This window comes from Porites lutea, chromosome 6 (assembly GCF_958299795.1).
Source record: "Porites lutea chromosome 6, jaPorLute2.1, whole genome shotgun sequence".
NCBI classification, from domain to species: Eukaryota; Metazoa; Cnidaria; class Anthozoa; order Scleractinia; family Poritidae; genus Porites; species Porites lutea.
The window spans coordinates 12,724,052-12,744,051 of record NC_133206.1 but is presented as its reverse complement, the minus strand read 5'-3'; the positions used below and the strand labels follow the sequence as shown (position 1 = coordinate 12,744,051).

Below are 20,000 nucleotides of genomic sequence, written 5' to 3'. Positions count from 1 at the left end.
TTTTGGACGAACACTGGCAACTACCTTAGTATTCTAATGCGCCTTTTTAGCGAGCTGACAACGACTTCCTTGAACACGCCGATACGAACTCGCGTTTTGTGGTGGGTTTTTCTATCCAGGCAGCTATTGTTTAATGCCTTGACAACAGCTCGGCTATAGGGCCGGAAAATACCAAAATAATGAAGTATTAAATAGGTTCTTGATTTAAAGAGCTTTTCAAGGGTCTATCAGTGAAGAAGACAATTCGATGAACAAGTCATAACCCAAAGAGGCACATTAGCTGGTTTGGAAAGCGGGAAGTCATATTCCAAGTGGCAGAAGTATTTATTCTTAACCAACCACAGCTTAGTGGAGAAAAACTCCACCAACTGCAAAACCTTATTAATCAGTCGAAACTTGTCGTATATTACAGATGGGCCAGTTCTATTATGCTGCGAAAGCGTTTGACGTGCTGGAGAGACTGGATCCTAATCCAGAGTATTGGGAAGGAAAAAGGGGAGCTTGTGTTGGAATATTTCAGCAGATCATTGCAGGCCACGAACCAAGGTAAAACACCCAGTTTAAGCTGACTTGACCCTCTTCTTCTATAAAGAAGCTGAGGTAAAAAGTTAAAGAGTCTTCTAAATTTTACGTCTGTAGCTCGAAATAGTCTTCATCGACTAGCCCTAATACTTACTCCTAAATATATATCCAGCCGATTTTTTGAAAACCAACCTAACGAAATTTGCAGTCTTTTGAGTGAAAAGGCGTCGAAATCTGCTTGTTTTGACGTATCTCTCACGTTAAACTTACGCAAAGCACACTAGCACAGTGATGGAGCAAAAGCGTCTTGATCTTCGATGGTCTTCGATCGTTGTCGCCCGCACTCCGTAACCTTTGGTTGTTAGTAGTTATAATGGCTACTTTGGAGATTGGCGGTAACGTTTAAAAAAATCAGGCTAGATATACTATATACTCTGGGTGGTGTTTTATTGTCCCACTTCCATAGTTTCATTCGGAATACCTGAATTCGTTCATCTTTGGTATTTGAAATCTTATTGGTTTTCGTTACCTTTTCATTTCCTCTTAATTGCAGGGAGACGTTACGCGACGTTCTGCAGATCCTTCGTAACACAGGAAATCCTCAAGTAGAATACATCATCCGTACAATGAAGAAATGGGCCAAAGAAAATAGAATACCGGTGTCATAATTTTACTTTCCTCCCTCCCCCGAACATTACAATAAGAACGAAAAAACACTTGTAAATTTTGATAGCATAACATTGGAAGCTTTGTTTTTTACTCCATTGTGCTGCTGCATTGTCAGTTTGTAAATGTTGTTAGAGTGAGGGCTCTTTCGTTCGATGCTCCATTGTTATTAGAAGTTCTCATTGATAAGTTCCTAAATCCTCAGTGTATTCTTAAAATGAGTGCCCTTGCCATCTATGTAACATTTTTTTAAATAATGTTAACAAAGATGCTGTATACTAGTCATAATTTATTGCGCTCAAGAGTCTGGACGACTTCCGATTGTGTAGACAACCGTATACAGCTCTATTTTGCATATATGCTTCTGATATTATTTATAAAAGGCAAAAAGCATGAAATGTAAACAGACCAATATTGTCTTGATGTAACTGTGAAACTGTAGAAAGAGGTTGGAAATCAGAACAGTTTTTTCGTCGACCTTGCTGAGGCCAAACTAGCAAATGTTTGGAGCTCTATTTGACCAGAAGTCGTTTAAATAAATATTGTGATGATCTACCCATTCTGAGAAGTAAATATTAAACGATGTATGTTAAAAAACTTTGATGTCACAATTGTCATTATTGCAATAATCGCTGTCTTATCAGAGAAGACCACAAAGCGAACAACTGGGTCACAACCAGTAATCGTTTGCGTCGAAGAAGAAGTGATGCTCCGCGCCTCTGGCCTGCTTGGAGACGTCTTACATTTCCTTTTCTTTCCCTTCCGCGTAAAAAGGTTATCTCTCTTCCTCAGAGGCCTCTCTGTACCATTGGAAACTGGCGAGAAGACAATGCGGGCGCGGGGGGGGGGGGGGGGGGGCGGTGAAGCGCGCACGCTGATTCTGCGGTCGCGACGCCACGACTGGTTGCCCTGTGAAATGAGGGGAAGCCGTTGATGGCTCGCGAAATGTCGGCTGGTTTCTCAGGCTACGCAGAGTTGCGACAGCCAGAAATCCGTTGTGTTCGCAGGCTACCCCTACGGAGGATAGAGCCCTCTTTTGAATTCGCTCGGAAGGTAAGAAGTTCTTGTAAGTTCTTGCAGTCGAAAACTACCGTAAAATTCCGAAAATAAGCCCCGAGGCTTATATATTTTTTTTTGAGGGGCTTATTTTTGGAGGGGCCTATATTCGGAGGGGCTTATATATGGAGGGAAATTTGCGTTTCAAAATCGATTGGGCTTGCCTTATAGTTGGAAGGAAATTGACCGTTTTTGCTTTATTTTAGTTTGTATTGGAGGGCAATTTCCAAGTACAAGCCCCCCGGAAGGCTTATATTCGGAGGGGCGATTTAACGGAGGGTCTTTTGCTTTAGGAGTTTAGGGGGCTTATATTTGGTGAGGCTTATACATGGAGGGGCTTATTTTCGGAATTTTACGGTATTAAATTGAACCCGTCATATAGCTATACAATGGAATTAAGAGATGAGGATAAGCGAGGGAGGGGTGGGAGAAAGAGGTTGGTGGACTGGAATTGGTGGCACTGACGGTTTCTACGTTTGGTGCTCACTTGCATTTAGTTTGACTGGAGCTGAGCTTTTTTTCTGTACAACCTGCAAAAGGCTACCCTATAAATAGTTTCATCTTCAACCTCCTTTTCAGAGTACAGTCAAACCTCTTTAATACCTACACCAAAGGGACAGAACCAAGTGTCTGCTTTACAGAGGTATCCGTATTATAGAGGTAGGGAATGTATGATTTTTGGCATTTCTGGGACCAAAGGAACTGTCCGTAATAGAGAGGTGTCCGTAAGGATAGGTTAGACTGTATACCCTAAAATTCCGAAAATAAGCCCCTCCATGTATAAGCCCCTCCAAATATGAGCCCCCCAAACCGGTAACGCAAAAAACCCTCCGTTAAATCGCCCCTCCAAATATAAGCTCCCCGGGGGCTACGTAGTACTTGGAAAATTGCCTCAAATACACGGTAGAACAAAGCGAAAACGGTAAATTTACTTCCAACTATAAGGCTAGCCCAATCGATTGTGAAACGCAAATTTCCCTCCGTAGATAAGCTCCTCCGAATATAAGCTCCTACAAAAATAAGCCTCTCAAAAAGGCCCTTTGAAAAATATAAGCCCCGGGGCTTATTTTCGGAATTTTACGGCATCTTTCCCTGAAATTATGGTAAAGAAAACAGCAAAGGAAAATGCTACTCTAGGTTTTCCAATATCCTCTTTCTCCCCCTCTTGGGGCGGGAATTAAGAAGAAAAACGCCCGGAGCGGATTGAAAAACACTTGATCTCATAACACAAGTGGTGGTTGCTATACTACATAATGTTCTACTGTAACTTTGTTGTTTCAGTTCGTCGAAGCAGCCTGAGATCATGCCCTCTTCCTATTATCCCTTTATGTCTCTCTCGCCTCGCCCCCCCGTAAAATAAAAAAAACGAAACAAAAAAAAACAAAAAAAACGCCTGATCTCGGCTGACCTCAGGGGTCGTCGCGGCGAGGAAATGCAATTTCGATGGAGGTTTACACAGCGTCCCTACCAGTCCGCTGTGTTACCGCGTGTTCAATGTCCTTTTTTTCGCGGTTTTTCGAACAGCAAGGCCATATTTCTGAGGTTCAGAACCTCGTTTTTCCTCTTATTTTCTGTCGTACAGACTATGGCCCACAACTACGTTGTAACAGCACATAAACCAACCGCCGTTAATGCAGCTGTGGTAGGTAATTTTACGGCTGCGGATGACTTGAATTTAATCATAGCCAAAAACACTCGCCTTGAAATCCATGTTGTCACCCCAGAGGGTCTGCGACCTCATCTCGATATCGGGATTTATGGACGAATTTCTGTTATGGAGCTTTTTAGACCAGCGGTAAGTTTCACTGTTTTGCTTTATTACGTCTGTGTTCTTATGCCTGTTTGTTGGTTTTGATTTGTCAGTTAGGTGGTTGACGCATATTAATCAGTTGCTTAATCCTTTCCACTCTGTTTTGCTAAAAACAAAACGAAAAACAAGGCATGTGCTGAACACTTAAATGCGATGAATCATTTGCTACAGTCTAGTACTGTGTTTAAAATCCACCCAAATGCAGAAATACTACATCCTGCATATTAATCAGTTGGTTGATCCTTTCCACTCTGTGGAACGGTTCTTTCTAAAGCTTTCAATATCATGTGCTGTACAGATGTTATGTGTACTGAGCCAAGACCGAGTGACCTATGGTTCCAGCAGCTTAATGACTACCAAGGGCAAAGATTGGAAAAAGATACCAAATGATATGTCATCTTTTTTGCCTATTGTCTTTAAGGTGCTTCATGGAATGTTTCTGTAACTTTTTGATAAAGCAACCATGTTGTAAATGCATTATGTGTTAAAGGTGGTGGTAAGGGCGGGGGGGGGGGGGGGGGGGGGTGGGGCGGGTGGGGCGGGTGGCGGCCTTGGCATGTGCTGAACACTTAAATATGATGAATCATTTGCTACAGTCTAGTACTGTGTTTAAAATCCACCCAAATGTAAAAATACTGCATCCTGCACATTTGAAAATACTGCATTGCTGGAATTCGCCAAAAAATGGGTGTTAAATTGTCCAAATCTCCACCATGCAGTGGAACACCAGTAACTTCAACTTTCTTGAGATAAAATTAATTCAAGGCAGTAATGACTGGTAAGGAATTTTGAGTAGGCAGTATTTAGGCAATGCTGTGCACCTTTGTGAAGTTCCGAAAAAAAAAGCCATTGTTCCTTTTGGAACTAGGAGTAATCAGAGCTTAGAAGAGTGCGTTCGATATGTTTGTAAGAAGTACAGGTAGCAGTTGAGGAGGAAGGGTGGATGGTTATTGCAATAGCTTAAGCCCGGTTTCCAAATGAACGCTACGATCGCTGTGATTGCTGCAATGGCTGAGAAAAAAAAAATTCAGCGATCATATGGAAACCACTCTCCAGCTATCTCAGCGACAACGATTGCTGAGATAGATTTTTTAATATCTCAGTGATTGTTGTTGCTGAGATATATAAAGCTAAGATACCTTCAGATGAACGTATCCTTGTCTTTCCTGGCCGGTTTAAGTGGCATTTTGTTGAGTTTTGCAATTGTAGGTACTATCTACTAAAGAAGAATTAAAGGCTGGCTACAAAACAAACGGACCATCTCTAAGCGCCTTCACATGAAGCGCTATAAATTCGAGAATAATCGACGAATCCGCTCCAAATTGCCATCGGCTAATCTGCAGGTAACGTGTGCTCCTTGCTTCTTGCTCGCTGGCTCCACAAAACCCATCGCAACTGCACAATAATTGCTCGCTCATCAACAACCACTGTTGACCTTTACGCTTCGATATGACCGCAAACTACCAGGTATAATACGCGACGTGAATATTCAAGCTTAGCGACCACGTTCGCGCAATAAAAGACAAGGATACGTTCAGTTGAAGGTATCTTAGCTTTGTTTTGTTATATTTTGACTTTTGGACTATTTTAGTTCATGGGAGTTTCGACGACTCATCGCATTAATTTGTCCATGTGAATATTAATATATTCATTCAGTGACACATACTACGTCTGGGCTGCCTGTGGTTTCATATGATCGCTAAGATCGCTGCAATCGCTGAATTTTTTTTTTCTCAGCAATCGCAGTGATCACAGCAATGGTAGCGATCATATGGAAAGCTGGCTTTAATTTGATCATGGCTTATTATAAACGTAAGGATTGCTTACAGCGAAACCTCTATTTAAACTGTGTATCATTATGAAAAAGCCTTGAAGGCTGGTGATATCGTATGGTCCGTCTCAATAAGTGCAGTAGTTTGGTCAAGTGTGTTGATTTCAGTGACTTGAGTGGAGTTACTGTGGGCTGTTTATAAGTTTTTCTGAATAACATAGACCTAAAATGTTCGTTTGTCCGGTGCCAAAAGTATCACAAGTCATGTTGAAACGGCGCCGCTGAGCTTCACATCCCAGTAGATTTACTTTGTGGCACAACGGCCGTCGAGTTACACAACTCTGTAGACTTACTTTGTGGCACAACGGCTGCAGAGCTACACAACTTGGTAGATTTAGTTTGTGGCACAATGGCCGTCGAAAACTCTTGAAAGATGAATGTTTTGAAAGATTCAGCAAACACAGATCGATAGTAGACCTTCAGCAAACTCTTGAAATATGTACGCTTTACAAAGATTCAGCAAACCTTTAAAAGATGAACGCTTTATTAAGACAGAATAAAAGACCTCAGCAAAGGCTTTAGGACGCACGAATCACCACGTGAGTTAGTTCGTTAAAGTGAGGCAAAACGTAAGCAAGCGCCTCAAAGCGAGGCAAATGTGTGTTGACGACAACAAATGCAATCTCGAAAAAACCTCCTTTATTAATTGCACAGGGAACCCAATAATGCACAGAACACCCAACACAAATTAGGGGTTGCGTTCTCGTACCTCAAACGCAAATATGAGGTTTCTACTTTTGGGAATTTAGCAGCAAAAAAGTAAACAATAACAGCTACAGCAGAGATCGTGACACAGGGTATTATAAGTATGTATGTCACAATGCGGTAGAGGCATTTGTCCACTTTTCCAGTGTCACATTTTTTGACAAGCTTATATTTTTTTTGTTTGAGAGCTCATTTTGGTATTAAAATGTAATTAAGTAGTGGCCAGGGGATATCATTATTTTACTAGACCCTCACCAGCTGTTGGTGTTTTCCTGTTTGCAGAATGAACCTCAAGATCTGTTATTTATTCTGACAGCACGGTATAGGGTGTTTATACTTAGTTACAAGTCAGAAACTGGTGACATTGTGACAAGGGCTTGTGGAGATGTCCAGGTATGTATATTGCAAAGGTCTAGCTGTTTGCTGAGGGAAGTTAGTACCTTTATTTCTCAATTTATTGGTATTGGTCCTCAGGGTTTGAGCCAGGCCGCACCATTGCGCCAATCCCGCACTACAATTGAAATTGTCCCTTAAAGAAACGGCAAAGGGGACAATTTGTCCCTTCAAAATATAGGGAAAAAACTCGAAAGGAAGCACACACGATCGAAGAGATTTAATTCAGTACAGAAATTGTAAGCTAAAACCGAACGTGGAAAGTATATTTTATCGCACGTTTAAAGTTCATTCTAAAGTCACGTTTCAGTCACGCTCTACTGAACACGTACATCTCATGCTCAACCAAGCATGGTGAACACACCTGGTAATCTTTAACACGTCACATCGAAAACGTGTTCGAACATTAGAAAGCTTTTTCGCTCCAAATCGAAGCCAGAGTGAATCAGAGAAAATGATACAGAAGAAGAACAGTGTATTAATCAGGAAGAAACAGATGAGGATCGAAGGAAACCGAAAAAAATCACGAACTTTCCAGAAAACTTGGTTGCGAGATCACACATAGTTGCCATATGAGAAGGTGGGGTACGTCTACCAGTAATTTATAAAGGAATTGAAGTTTACAAGGGGATGTGGGGACGAGATTCTGCTGTGAAATGTTTTGAAGTATAAAACATAGTCATTGATCCTCTGTTTAAATATGATGAGAAAAAAAAAGTCTTGACACCTATAACTTAACTTTTCTTGTTTGTATCACTTTTTTTTGTATTACAAGGATCAGGTAAAAAAATATTTTTGTTGGCTTGCCTGTATGAATGTAAAAAAAAATGTTGAATAAAAATTAATTTGTCTGTCCCCCTAAAAATAAAAATGTCCCCCAAAATTTTAGCCAAGAGGACAAATTGTGCCCCTGTGATCAAATCCTAGCTCAAACCCTGCGGTCCTGTAGTGTGTTAGGACACAAAGTCGGACACAAAGTCTGACACAAAGTCAAAGATTGCCAACATGCTTTTTACTCAGTCCTCTCAGCCTAGCTTGCAATTACTAGTTGAACATTTTACACCAGCACCTGGTACATTACAGGTCCGCCCCAGGTATCGAACCTTCAACCTCCTGCTCTGCTGTCAAAGTGTTCTACAACTGAGCTTATCCTGCTGCAGTAATAGTTGAGGGGCTAGCATGTTTAAATAGCATCATTAATATTTTATCCATTCATATAGATGAGAAGTGAAACTAACCAGATTTGCAATTAAAGATCATCACACCCCCTATTTTTTTTTAAAAGTCACAACAAAATAGAAAATATTAAAATTTCTACTATTAAACTCAGCCCATAAGCTTTGTTTTACTTGTATGAACAATATGTTAGTTTTCTTGTTGCTTTACCTTTGTGATTATGGAAATTGTCGTAATTATTTACTCACACAACAGTCTTGGTGCTCTTTTATTTTATCCATCTGTAAACTCATGCTAGTGATGATTACCAGTATATCCATGGTGCTTAATATTTAAAATCATTTATGTTATACATCCTACATTCTGTACTTTTCCAACTTGCACTGTAATCATGATAATTATTATTTACATCAGTATTTATTGTTAATTTATAGTGTAGTATTTCTTCTTGTATTTCTTCTGTATTTAAATCAGGATCGGATCGGCAGACCATCTGACACAGGGTTGATAGGGATCATAGACCCACAGTGCCGTATGATTGGATTGCGACTCTATGACGGACTCTTTAAAGTGATTCCCTTGGAACTAGACTCCAACAAAGAACTCAAGGCTTTTAATATCAGGTAAGGCTAGCCTGCCATTTTCTCACAGAAGTGCATAAAGTTAAAAAAAAAAAGGTTGTGGAAGTGCACTTAGCTTAGTCAGCTAGTTATGGGCACTCCACTCAAATATTTAGAAATTTAAAATAATCCAAAATAATAGACCATAACAGGTTTAAAAACTCCAACTGGCAGAAGACAACCAGTTGGTTATTTACAAGCATAGCCAAGGATTTGAACTGGGGATGATCGAGAACAAATCCGTCAAGTGGCCAGAGTGGGAGACTCAAACTGGGGACTGCCAGATTGTGATTCCAACATGCTGGCCACTCATCCACGTTGCCCTCTCATTGCATCACAATAACGTTAGTGTTCCAGTACAATATATTTTCTTTTGTATTTGATTTATATTTAGACTCGAAGAGCTACATGTGATCGACATTGCATTTCTTCATGGCTGTCAAGTCCCCACCATTGTTTTTATTTACCAGGTATCTTTCCGATGTTAACTCATTTAGAAAAGCTGGCTTTTTGTTATTATTACAGTTTTTGTCTCAAAGTATTCTGTAACTGTAACAATGTGGTGCGATTCAATTCATATCAGGATCCTCATGGTCGCCATGTCAAAACATATGAGATAGTGCTGCGAGATAAAGAGTTTAATAAAGGTCCCTGGAAGCAGGACAATGTAGAAGTGGAAGCATCAAGAGTAATCGCCGGTAAAATAATATTCTGCTTTGGTTTCTTTGATGTGTAGTAATACTGTTTTTTGGAACAATAGTGTTATTGAGATTAACATTTGAAAGTCAGTTTTCTGGTGAGCACTTGAGATGTTGCCTTATTTGGAAGCTCTTTATCTTTGAAAAATGAGGTAACAAGGTTGCCTGCTCGGTATTTTGGAATAAAATATGTTAGTCTTGTGCGTTGGTCCAGATCGTCTGTTATACCCTGCCCGACATTCTGTTAACAACTATTGTTACTTTTTCTTGTAATGTTGAAATAATGCCCGTCCGCTTTTGTAATAATCACATAATCACTAATCGACTTCATCAATCTTATTGAAACATTGTTCCATTTTGTTTCCCCATCTTTTAGCCCACTACAATTTATTATACATGTATTTGGTTATTTTTCTGTATGCTTAATGGAAGTCTCTAACAAATCTCTAGTTCCAGAGCCACTCGGTGGAGCTCTCATCATTGGACAGGAGTCAATAACATACCACAAAGGAGCCAACTACCATGCTATTGCTCCTCCAGCTCTTAAGGTAAACTACTATTGCATCAAGTCAAGGCATTTAAAGTTTGTCATCATTCTGTAGCTAGTTAATAGCCATTTGTGTATTACTTTACCTGCAATACTAGCTCAATGTTCAGTAGCAAAATGTTTTCTTGAATATGATAAATTGTGTTGGCTACAGTTTAACCACATTTCTTCAAGACTCCTCTCTTGGTTAAACTATATAATATATTATTACATTTATTAATATTGAAAAAAATTACTTCCATCTCTATGTCCCTCCTAAGACCCCCACACCCCCTAAATAAAATCTAATCCACCCCACCCTCTTCCCCAAGGGCAATACTGAAATAAATTACTTCCATCTCAATTTTCCTCCCAAGACCCCCACACCGCCCCTAAATAAAATCTATGCCACCCCACCCTCTTCCCCAAGGGCAATAGTGAAATGAATTACTTCCATCTCAATGTGCCTCTCAAGACCCCCACACCCCTATATAAAATCTGTTCCACCCCACCCTCTTTCCCAAGGGCACCCTCCAAAGGAATATCACTTGCACCTTTCATCCCATTATCACCCTCTTGAACAAAACATTAACTAAGAATACTATTTTTGCAGCAAAATTGACTGATAATTATTAGAACACTGCATGAATGAAATTCTGTGGTGTTAAAAGGTTTTCCTAAGACAGTAATACTGTTAGTTGCACAATTTTTAGTGGTATATAACAATGTTAAAGTAAATACTGTATTACTGTCGAAGGCTTTAAAAAGAATCTATATTTTGATCGATGAATGTTTTCAGTTTCTTTGGACATATAATGATAGCTTTTCCAAAATATTGCTTACTTTACAGCAAAGTACCATCACTTGCTATGGGAAAATTGATACTAATGGCTCTCGTTATCTCCTTGGGGATATGAATGGCCGACTATTCATGCTGCTCCTCGAGAGACAAGAGCTGATGGATGGGAACATTGAGGTCAAGGATCTTAAACTGGAGCTTCTTGGAGAGGTACATGTAGAAAGAACTTAGGCCAAATAATTAATGCCTCATGCATCTCCACCATTTGTTAATATGATGAGCAAATAATCAATACATTCATCGTGATTGTTGGCTGGTGGAGATCACAGATGTACAAAGCTATCATCATGTAATAATAATAACCTAATCAAGGTCAATAATTGTTCGACTGGTCTTCTGATGAATAGATATGTAACGCAAACAACCTGTTTTGTTGTTCTCTCTTAACACTCTTTCGGTAAGAAACAAGACTACTGATGTTCTGGATTATGTTTCTGACTGAAGAGCTGATCTGATTACATTTATGGAAAATTGGGCGGGGTGAGAATGATGCAGCAATTAAAGCGGAACTTTGTCCAGATGGATACCAGTTTATGGATCAATGTAGAAATGGACATCGTGAAGGTGGAACAGGAATAATGTTTCGAGATTCCTTCTGTGTAAAGAAAGCAGGAGGAGGCAAGCATGAGTCTTTTGAATTTTCGGAGTGGATCATTATCAGACAAGTTTCGTGAAGTTATTATCTATTGCCCTCCTTGTTCAGAAGTTCATTCTGTGACATCTAATACTTTCTGTACGGACGGAAATTGTGAGGTATATGGGGTCCATCCTTCTAAAGAGAAGCTCACAATAATACGAGAGATATGATAAGGTATAACATCCACCATTGTTGTCAGATAAACCCATTGCACCTTTTTGGGCGTCACTAGTATCATCGGCATTGAAGCGTTATCGCTGTTATCAGAATGAAACTGGATCCCTGAACATGTACATACTAATAATGCTCAAAGTGTGCTAAGTCAGCGTTAACTTGTGTACATAGTTTCCAATAACTTTGTACTTCATTGTTTGTTTAAATTATTTGCTTGTTATTTTTTGACTGTAGACTTCAATAGCCCACTGCCTTACATACTTGGACAATGGCGTGGTTTTCATTGGATCAGCACTGGGAGACTCACAACTTGTGAAGGTACCAAGCACCAGTGTTTTGTCTAATCACCACCAAGTACACTTAATTGTCTGATGGCAACTGAAAAAAATCACCAAAAACAAGCCTCAAGACAGTGGTACACAAGAGCAGATGCTATGACTGTCAGGCCACTCACATTTACATTGTAGATATAGATAAATAACAACAACAATCTTTATGTGACGAAAATTAGAGTACTTGCTGCCTGGAATAACCATAGGGGCTAGCAGAACCAGGTAGTCAGTTGACATCAGCATTAAATAGAAATAAATTAAAGGTCAGCAAGAAAACTGAAGCACTATAAATTTAATGAAACTCAAAAACTACCGCCATCTTTCTTTCTGAACAATTGCTTGACAATTACAGAATTTCACAATTAAAGTGTGACTACTCAAACCAGGGCACTTGGAAGAAGATTATCCAATCACAACGTTTTTTAAAAATAAAAGATTCTCAATTTTTATTGCAAGAGGACCAACAAAATTCAGGGTTCAACTATGCAACCGTCAAAAACTTCAAAACCGTGGAACGTATCTGACCTCTCAGGAAACGGCCCTTAAATTTATGAATGTTATTGGTCTCTTGGCAATTAAAAAACTTTAGAATCTTTTGATTTTAAAAAGCCGGTGTGTTAATCTCTCTCATAATCTCATTCCAAGTACCCCGGTTCCAGTAGTCGCACTGTAAGTGCCTATACAGAGTGAATCTGTCCAATCACTTTGCTTCATATTCTTGGCTAGGAATCTGCTGATTGCATGAGATACTGTTAAAACAAAGTGTCTACCATAGGTGAATGTCTCACAGAATATTATTTTGTGTTTTTGCAGCTTAACACTGAGACAAATGAAAATGGCTCCCATGTGCATGTTATGGAAACTTTCACCAACCTTGGACCCATTGTAGACATGGTGGTGGTTGATTTGGAGAGACAGGGTCAAGGACAGGTAACTAACATCCACCTTTGATTTTAACATAATCATTCATTTTTTTATGCGCTTTCTCTCCGATCTAATACCTTTTAGAAAGTTATATGACGTGGTAAATACAGTCCCTGTTTTCCTGTAAGTGATGTTTAACTTCTGGTCAGGTCGCCTGCAGAAAACATGGGGTCCAGGGAAGGGGACTTTTTCTTGCATGTCCTTTGAAATTGTATTATTACTGGTATACTGCATGTAACAAGAATTATCATTCAAAGCAAATTTTTCTTTCTTTTTATTGGCTGAAAGCCCACCATGTGACCTGCAAATAACTGCCTACAAATAATGGTCTGCTCATGTGCAATGCCGTCCAACTGTGTTTGGCTGCAAATAATATTCTGCACATGCGTAAAGGAAAGCGTGCTTTTCTCCTTCTTGTGATCGCTCTTGCGTGAAAATGGCAGATCGCTTCGCTTGCCAAGGATATTCATTGAAAAAACAAACTTGATGATCAAATGATAAAACAATTATTGAACTCGGTTATCGCAAAATATTGTGATTTGTCAGTGTCTCGCAGATCAATTATTTGCCTCAGCCAAATAATTGATCTGCTCACCACTGACAAATCACAATATTTTGCTCAACCTCATCCAATAATTGTTAATTATCCCTACAAAAATGTTACCAGGGCTCAAAAATAAGGGCTGGTCAACAGACAGTGTCTGGTCAAGATTATAAGTGTGATCATACAATAATTGTGAATTATTCACTTAAGAAGTCAAGAAGTACTTTCTGTTAAAGAATAAGTGTAACCAGAAAACTGCAAAGTTTGCAAGTCAGAGATTCTATGCTTAACATACCGGCATCTAGATCAAACCCTGCATTTTGCTGGTGTAGAGGTCATTGGGTTAAGGTTTCAACTAGGATGTATCCTTCTACACAAGAACAAAGAGAGGTTATTGAACATGTTAGGTATTGTGTGCCTTAGTTAATTTCGTTTGTTTTCAAATAGTTGGTTACATGTTCGGGTGCTCTCAAGGAAGGCTCATTGCGAATTATAAGAAATGGCATTGGCATTCATGAGCATGCTACAATATCAGACCTGGTGGGAATTATGGGTAGGTCAATTTCTCATGTCATTTCCTAAACAAAGTTGTCCCATTAAATTTGTTTTGTACTATAATTATTGGTTGTGCTCACATTTAATACAGCCCTATTTAACTATAGTCTCTCTTTTTTCAAATAATATCTTCCATAATTTTGTAGAGCTGATGTATTACATTATGTTGCAAGCAACATGTAGGAAGAGGATGTAACTACCTTTTATTGTCAGGGGGTGTGGAGTCAGGAAGTTCAAAACAATTTTTGATGCTCAGCTCTCCCTCCTCCAGGAAATTTCTTACCAACCAGGGTAACCATTATATTCTCTCTCAGTGAGATTTCTTAGCACACAATTGGCACAAGAAGTCAAATCATTGATTAAAGAAAAATGATCTTTTTGTTCAGTCTACTGTTTAAAATGTTCCTGCTTTTTTTAAATTGATATTTTTTGTTTTTTCTTGATAATGGACATTGATAAGCAAATGCTTGTGGTGATGCAGTACCTCTTAATAATAAAATAAATAATTTATCAATAGTGTTTCTAGTAATGACAGTAAAAAGTGTACTTGTGTACATTGGAGTTTTAAATGAGATTTACGTTCATTTATCAGGCATCTGGCCTTTGCGATTGAAAAAGACTGCAAAGAACTTTGATGATGCCTTGCTTCTTTCATTTGTTGGACAGAGCAGGTAAGTGTTTTAAGGGGTTTCTTTCAAATATGCTGTCCACAGAGATTTTTTCTAACAGTCTGAAAACGGCCCTAGTTCTTATCTTTATTTATGTCTAGATAATCTGTTAATGAAAAATGAAAGGTCCGGGAACAGACTAATTTCTAAAGAAACTGGTGTTGCATTGTTGGAAGAGTGAAACACAAAAAGTTGGTTTTTATCAACTGATTTGATAATGTAAATTTGTCAGCATGAAGAGATTTCAAGCACTAGTCCTTTGTCATCTTGATTCACACAGGCCAGCGCTCAAAATGTCAGCTTTAAAACCTGTTTATGGTTGCAGATTTACATTCTAGTTTATGAGTAAACTCAGTTGACAAGATCTACTAAGTGTTTGTATGAGAGATGGACTGAGTTCCCTGGCATGGCTTCTGTTAGACTTCACTGCACAATACTTTTCTCGAATTTGTTTTCAATTGGAATGCGTAACAAAATTGTTGATGAATTTTTATAAAATGATTTTTTTCTGTCTGTCAAAAGAAATTGTAGTTAATTGGTACTTGTGTGTCTATTGCTACTTTTTTAGGTAAGAGAGAAGAGAGTTACATGATCCTAAGTGGTCCACTTCACTTGTAGTTGTTGGTTGCCTAAACCTCTCAAAATCAAAATTAATTTCTCTGACTTTAGTACAGTTATTTTTCTTGTAGCAAACAAATTTCAGAAACAGAAGTTAAATGATTTAAAATTACATTGACTTGATATAACTATTTCTCTTGTTAGTTTGGTTGCCTATAATATTTGTACATTTATTTATTATTTTTATATGGATTGTTTGGTTAACGTCAGTGTTGTTCTGATTTTGATTTTCTTAGAATTTTAGCTCTTACTGGAGAGGAAGTTGAAGAGACGGAAATTCCTGGGTTTGATGATAACCAACAGACCTACTTTTGTGGAAATGTCACTGGTGATCAAATCATTCAGGTACACTTTATTTTAGGTTCTTTCAGACAACACAATTCACTGCTGTAGGAGGCAACACAGGCAACCCAAACTCATATTCATAAGGAAAAGGTGGATTTAATATACAGAAGTTTGTTTTCACCACAATGCTGAGGTTTGTGACAATTTTTGAAGGGAGTGGCATTGAACAGGAGATTAGATGCTCTTTAAAACTTAACATAAAATTATTTTGTTGAATTGCTCCCAACTGGCTCAGGGTATGTCTTGCATAATATCTTTATCCATCAAAGTGTTTTTTTCTTATAAGGTCTGCTTTTAACATTTAGGTGATTTTGTCACCAAAATGTTTTGTAGCAGTAGGGCATCTAAGGGCATTTTTGATTTACAAGATGGTTATAGTCTGTGTTGATGTTTTTGATGTAGGTCACCACATCATCAGTGCGTCTTGTAAGCTGTGAAACAGGGCAGCTTGTTTGGTGAGTTGATTCTCTTTTTTTAAAAAAAAAACTCTTTCAATGCATGTTTTCATACTTACTTTTTAGTAAAAAAAGCATAAACAAGTTTTTGATGCGTGCCATATCTTAATTTTGTTTCAGTTCCACAGAAAGAAAGCCTATAATAAATGATGTATTAGCCTTGCCGTCATGCTACTTTATGAATGAAAGATGTATTTGCTAAATAATATGATGTGACATGACTTGCTTAAATGTCTAGGTAGACTGAGTCTAGCATTTTATCAAGAGACATCAGTTTACTTTAATGCAAGAGTCTGGAAGTACTACATGTATGAAACAACAAAAGGGGCAAATAATCTCTACTTTGTAGATTAATGGATGTTATCATGGTAATGTTTGGTTTCATTGTCAGATGAAGTAAGTTTTCAGATTCTTTCCTTCTCCTTCATTCCACAGTGAATGGCGGCATCCTTCACATAAAAATATCAGTGTATGTGCATGCAACTCAGAGCAGCTTGTGGTGGCTGTTGGCTCTGATTTGTTCTACATGGAATTAACTGTTGGGCAAATTAATCTTACCAGGTGATTGGCCAGTCAATAAGTTCACATATTTACTTGAGTTGATTCGGTGTGAATTCCATTCATTTCCTTTGTAGAATCTGAATCTTTTAGTTCATCAGTTCATGCTTTAAAGGAGCCGTGTCAGGAAATTTACCAAAATTCAAATAGTACGAACTGCCATCAGTTTGAATGAAACTTTAAAATAACTGCTCAAACAGTTACAAAAAGGTATAAATAACATCGCAAATGAAAAATTAGGCTCGGATGGACAAGCGTGAAGAGGATTGAAACGGATTGAAATTGTGGTTTTTGAGAAGCTGTTAGCCTAAAATTTTTTTTCCAAAGTTCACTTTTGTTGTTTCTAATGGTTAATATAATGCTTAGGAGACATGTTTGTTTGACATGAAGCTGTGATTTTGTTATTCACAAGTAATTTCTCAAGTTCCACAGCAAAACAAGGCGTGATTGGGATTATAAACAAAATGATCGAATTAAACAGCCGTGACACAACCCCTTTAAGTCCCAAGAGTGACTAACATGAATTTTCTCCTCACAATATTCATACATCAGTCAGAGAAAATGTCATGAGAAACTGATAAAATGATCACCAAAGGAAAATTGCTTTGATCTTTGAACAAATTCTCTCAACCAATTCCTTATGGCAAGATACAAATGTATGTACAATGTAGTTCAGTCTCACGTGGAGAATTTGTATGTGGATATATATTGGGGCTAAGAGGGTTAGGAGGTAAGTTATGTTTGTGGTAAGGAGAAGAAAGTTTTTTTGTGGTTTTGGTCAGTCGGTGAACAGGCTCCTGGGGGAGGTGGGAGGTGGGGTGAGGGATTTGGAAGCTCTCCCTCTTAACTTTCCCGTCCCTGTCTGCTCACACTTTCTAACGCCCTTTCTCTTCATCTTTTACACTATAATAGAGCCTGTTCAGTTCACAGCTATGTTTTGTAAAGCGTTTTTTCTCTTTAAACTGCGTGTATTTACATCTTGTCGTGCTGTTAATTTCCAGCCAAACCACGATGGAACATGAAGTTGCTTGTCTGGATATCACTCCAACTTGTAAGAAATCTAATTACTACATTTGATATTTCCAGACCTACAGCTATTTATTCTGTCTCCTACAAGGGTTTCAATAGAAATTTACGTAGCCAGCTGGTTTGAATAGAGTATTCCACTGTGTCAACAAGGGGCCGGTGGTCCCCTTTTTCTAGGGGTGTCTGTGGGCGTGTTCCCCTGAGAATTGTTAATATTTCAAAGTCTTTCTTTGTCTCTCACGTAGCATTATATGTTTTTCTCCTATGGTTGTTTACACAACAAGGAAAAGTATTTTTCTAGAAGTCCGATTTTGGATAATCTCTTCTCGTTTTGTATCAGTTGAGTCAAACACTAGAGCTGACTTGGTAGCCGTGGGTTTATGGACTGACATTTCAGTTAGAGTGCTCAAGTTACCCGGTTGTGAGCAACTGTTTGTTGAGATGCTTGGTGGAGGTGAGTCTTATGGTTAGGTACGTGACTGTAAGGGAACTTTACCCTTTAACTCCTCACAGGCATCCCAAGCTGAAGTTACAAATGTGCCTTGTAACTTTACTGTCTCGCAAGAGCGTCAGTGTCGCGTTACAAGCGACCGTTGAGACTTTGTATGAGAAATAAAATACTGAGGTCTGCGAACGCTAAATATCATTAATGTCACTATTCCGCTTAAGATACGCATGAAAAAGTAACACAACTAAATAGCGCACACAGGCAAATAAGACAATTACTACAAGATGGCGTAATAAGGGGGGACACAGCCCTGTGGCAAGTTCTAGCGACTTCAGGTTATGCGCAGAGCAAAAACACAAGCCTCACTTATCGCCCCACTACCCTGGGGTAGGACAAGAGTATTGGCAGAGCCTTTCTTATCTGCCCAGCGCCGCACGGGCTGGATCGGACAAGATTAAGGCAAATGAATAAGATGGCAAGACACAAGCCATGCCAAAAGCTTGGGGGAAGTCGCAACGCAGACTTAACAGCGCCACAAGGAGTGACCCCGCAAACTTTATTGATACCTAACACAACAAAACTGCTCCATAAAAAAGGAGACTTACCTTTGATGTATTCCTGTATTTTTTGGTGTGAATTCATTGATTTAGTGTGGTCTTTTGGCTGTTATTGTGTGACCTCTGTCACTCCCTTCATAATACGAATACATCAGAGGTAAGTCTCCTTTATATATTATTTGCTCACCAAAAATTCTGTTCCTTGTGTTCCTTTTCGCTTTTATTTTATTTACTGCCGCTCATTTTCACCTTGCTGGCCGCTAGCATTTCTCATTTTCTCACCGCCGCTATGAAATTCTTTTGTTTTTCTTCTAACGAAATTTGTCTCCTTTTTTTTAGTCACTCTCTTTAGCTCTTTCTCTGTTATTCACCTGAGTGTAGACTTCAAAAATGACATCGAAAAAGAAGTGACTTTGTTCTTGTTTTTCTCTCTTAAAGTCCGGGTGGCCATGCGGATTCCCTCCAAAAACACCTCGAGTTGACTGTGGTGTCATATCTGTTAACTGAGTTATTTTACATTGCAGTGACATTGGTATACCAGACGGACGGTCGGACGGCGTACGGTCACATGATTACCAAAATTTCTCGGATAGATGGATTACCAAATTTTCTTAGCTATTTATTAAATGTCTGCAACATGCCAGAGAAAATTTACCCTGCTAGCAGAGTCGCTTCGATCTTTCCTAGATGAGTCGGGAAAGAGGAAGCGACGAGGTTCCTTCCTCTCCCCGACTTATGTAGGAAGATCGAAGGAGACTCTGTTCGCAGGGTAGAGAAAGTTATACCCGTTACAATTTATATTATCACTGCAGTTTATCTACTTTAATTTTCTCCTGTCCAAACATTTACTTGATAGGATATTGAAAATGCATCTCTATTTCTTTTCACAGAAATAATTCCTCGTTCTATTCTGAAGACATCTTTTGAAGGAATTCATTACCTGCTTTGTGCTTTGGGAGATGGAACTCTGTTTTATTTCACCATGGACCCAAGCAATGGTACATTTGAATACCTTTGACGCCTATAACTCTTGGCAGAATAGTAGCTTAACTAAGAATGTCTAAGGAGTTACGAAATACACTATGACATCCCGAAAGTACATAATTATAATTATAACAGCGTAATTTGGCTTTCTGTACACTGAACATTGGACATGTTAGCCACATGTCAGGTGTAACTGACATTTAAAGAGAGTCAAGGAAATGATTAATTCTTTTTTATTGAGAAAGCTGTGGGACAGTTAATAGTAGTCCCACGCAGCCAAGGAGACTTGCCTGACGAAACAAAAACGGTCGCG

General features: G+C 38.8%; 2 protein-coding genes across 2 annotated transcripts in view; both read left to right on the top strand.

Moving 5' to 3' along the window:
- The window catches only part of LOC140940188 (intraflagellar transport protein 56-like), a 16,951-nt gene extending 15,723 nt beyond the window's left edge, over positions 1 to 1,228 (top strand). The window contains exons 21-22 of the mRNA XM_073389101.1: positions 413 to 546; positions 1,076 to 1,228. Of these exons, the coding sequence (XP_073245202.1) occupies positions 413 to 546; positions 1,076 to 1,190 (249 nt within the window). The 3' untranslated portion in view covers positions 1,191 to 1,228. The remainder of the gene's footprint in view (positions 1 to 412; positions 547 to 1,075) is intronic.
- A 2,533-nt stretch (positions 1,229 to 3,761) lies between these two features.
- LOC140941065 (DNA damage-binding protein 1-like) overlaps positions 3,762 to 20,000 on the top strand; it is a 30,658-nt gene continuing 14,419 nt past the window's right edge. Inside the window, 18 exon segments of the mRNA XM_073390023.1 lie at positions 3,762 to 4,039; positions 6,873 to 6,983; positions 8,634 to 8,782; positions 9,174 to 9,249; positions 9,363 to 9,477; positions 9,928 to 10,025; positions 10,854 to 11,012; positions 11,908 to 11,991; positions 12,819 to 12,935; positions 13,921 to 14,026; positions 14,621 to 14,699; positions 15,551 to 15,659; positions 16,062 to 16,114; positions 16,550 to 16,675; positions 17,674 to 17,723; positions 18,039 to 18,152; positions 19,594 to 19,712; positions 19,715 to 19,782. Of these exon segments, the coding sequence (XP_073246124.1) occupies positions 3,830 to 4,039; positions 6,873 to 6,983; positions 8,634 to 8,782; positions 9,174 to 9,249; positions 9,363 to 9,477; positions 9,928 to 10,025; positions 10,854 to 11,012; positions 11,908 to 11,991; positions 12,819 to 12,935; positions 13,921 to 14,026; positions 14,621 to 14,699; positions 15,551 to 15,659; positions 16,062 to 16,114; positions 16,550 to 16,675; positions 17,674 to 17,723; positions 18,039 to 18,152; positions 19,594 to 19,712; positions 19,715 to 19,782 (1,943 nt within the window). The 5' untranslated portion in view covers positions 3,762 to 3,829.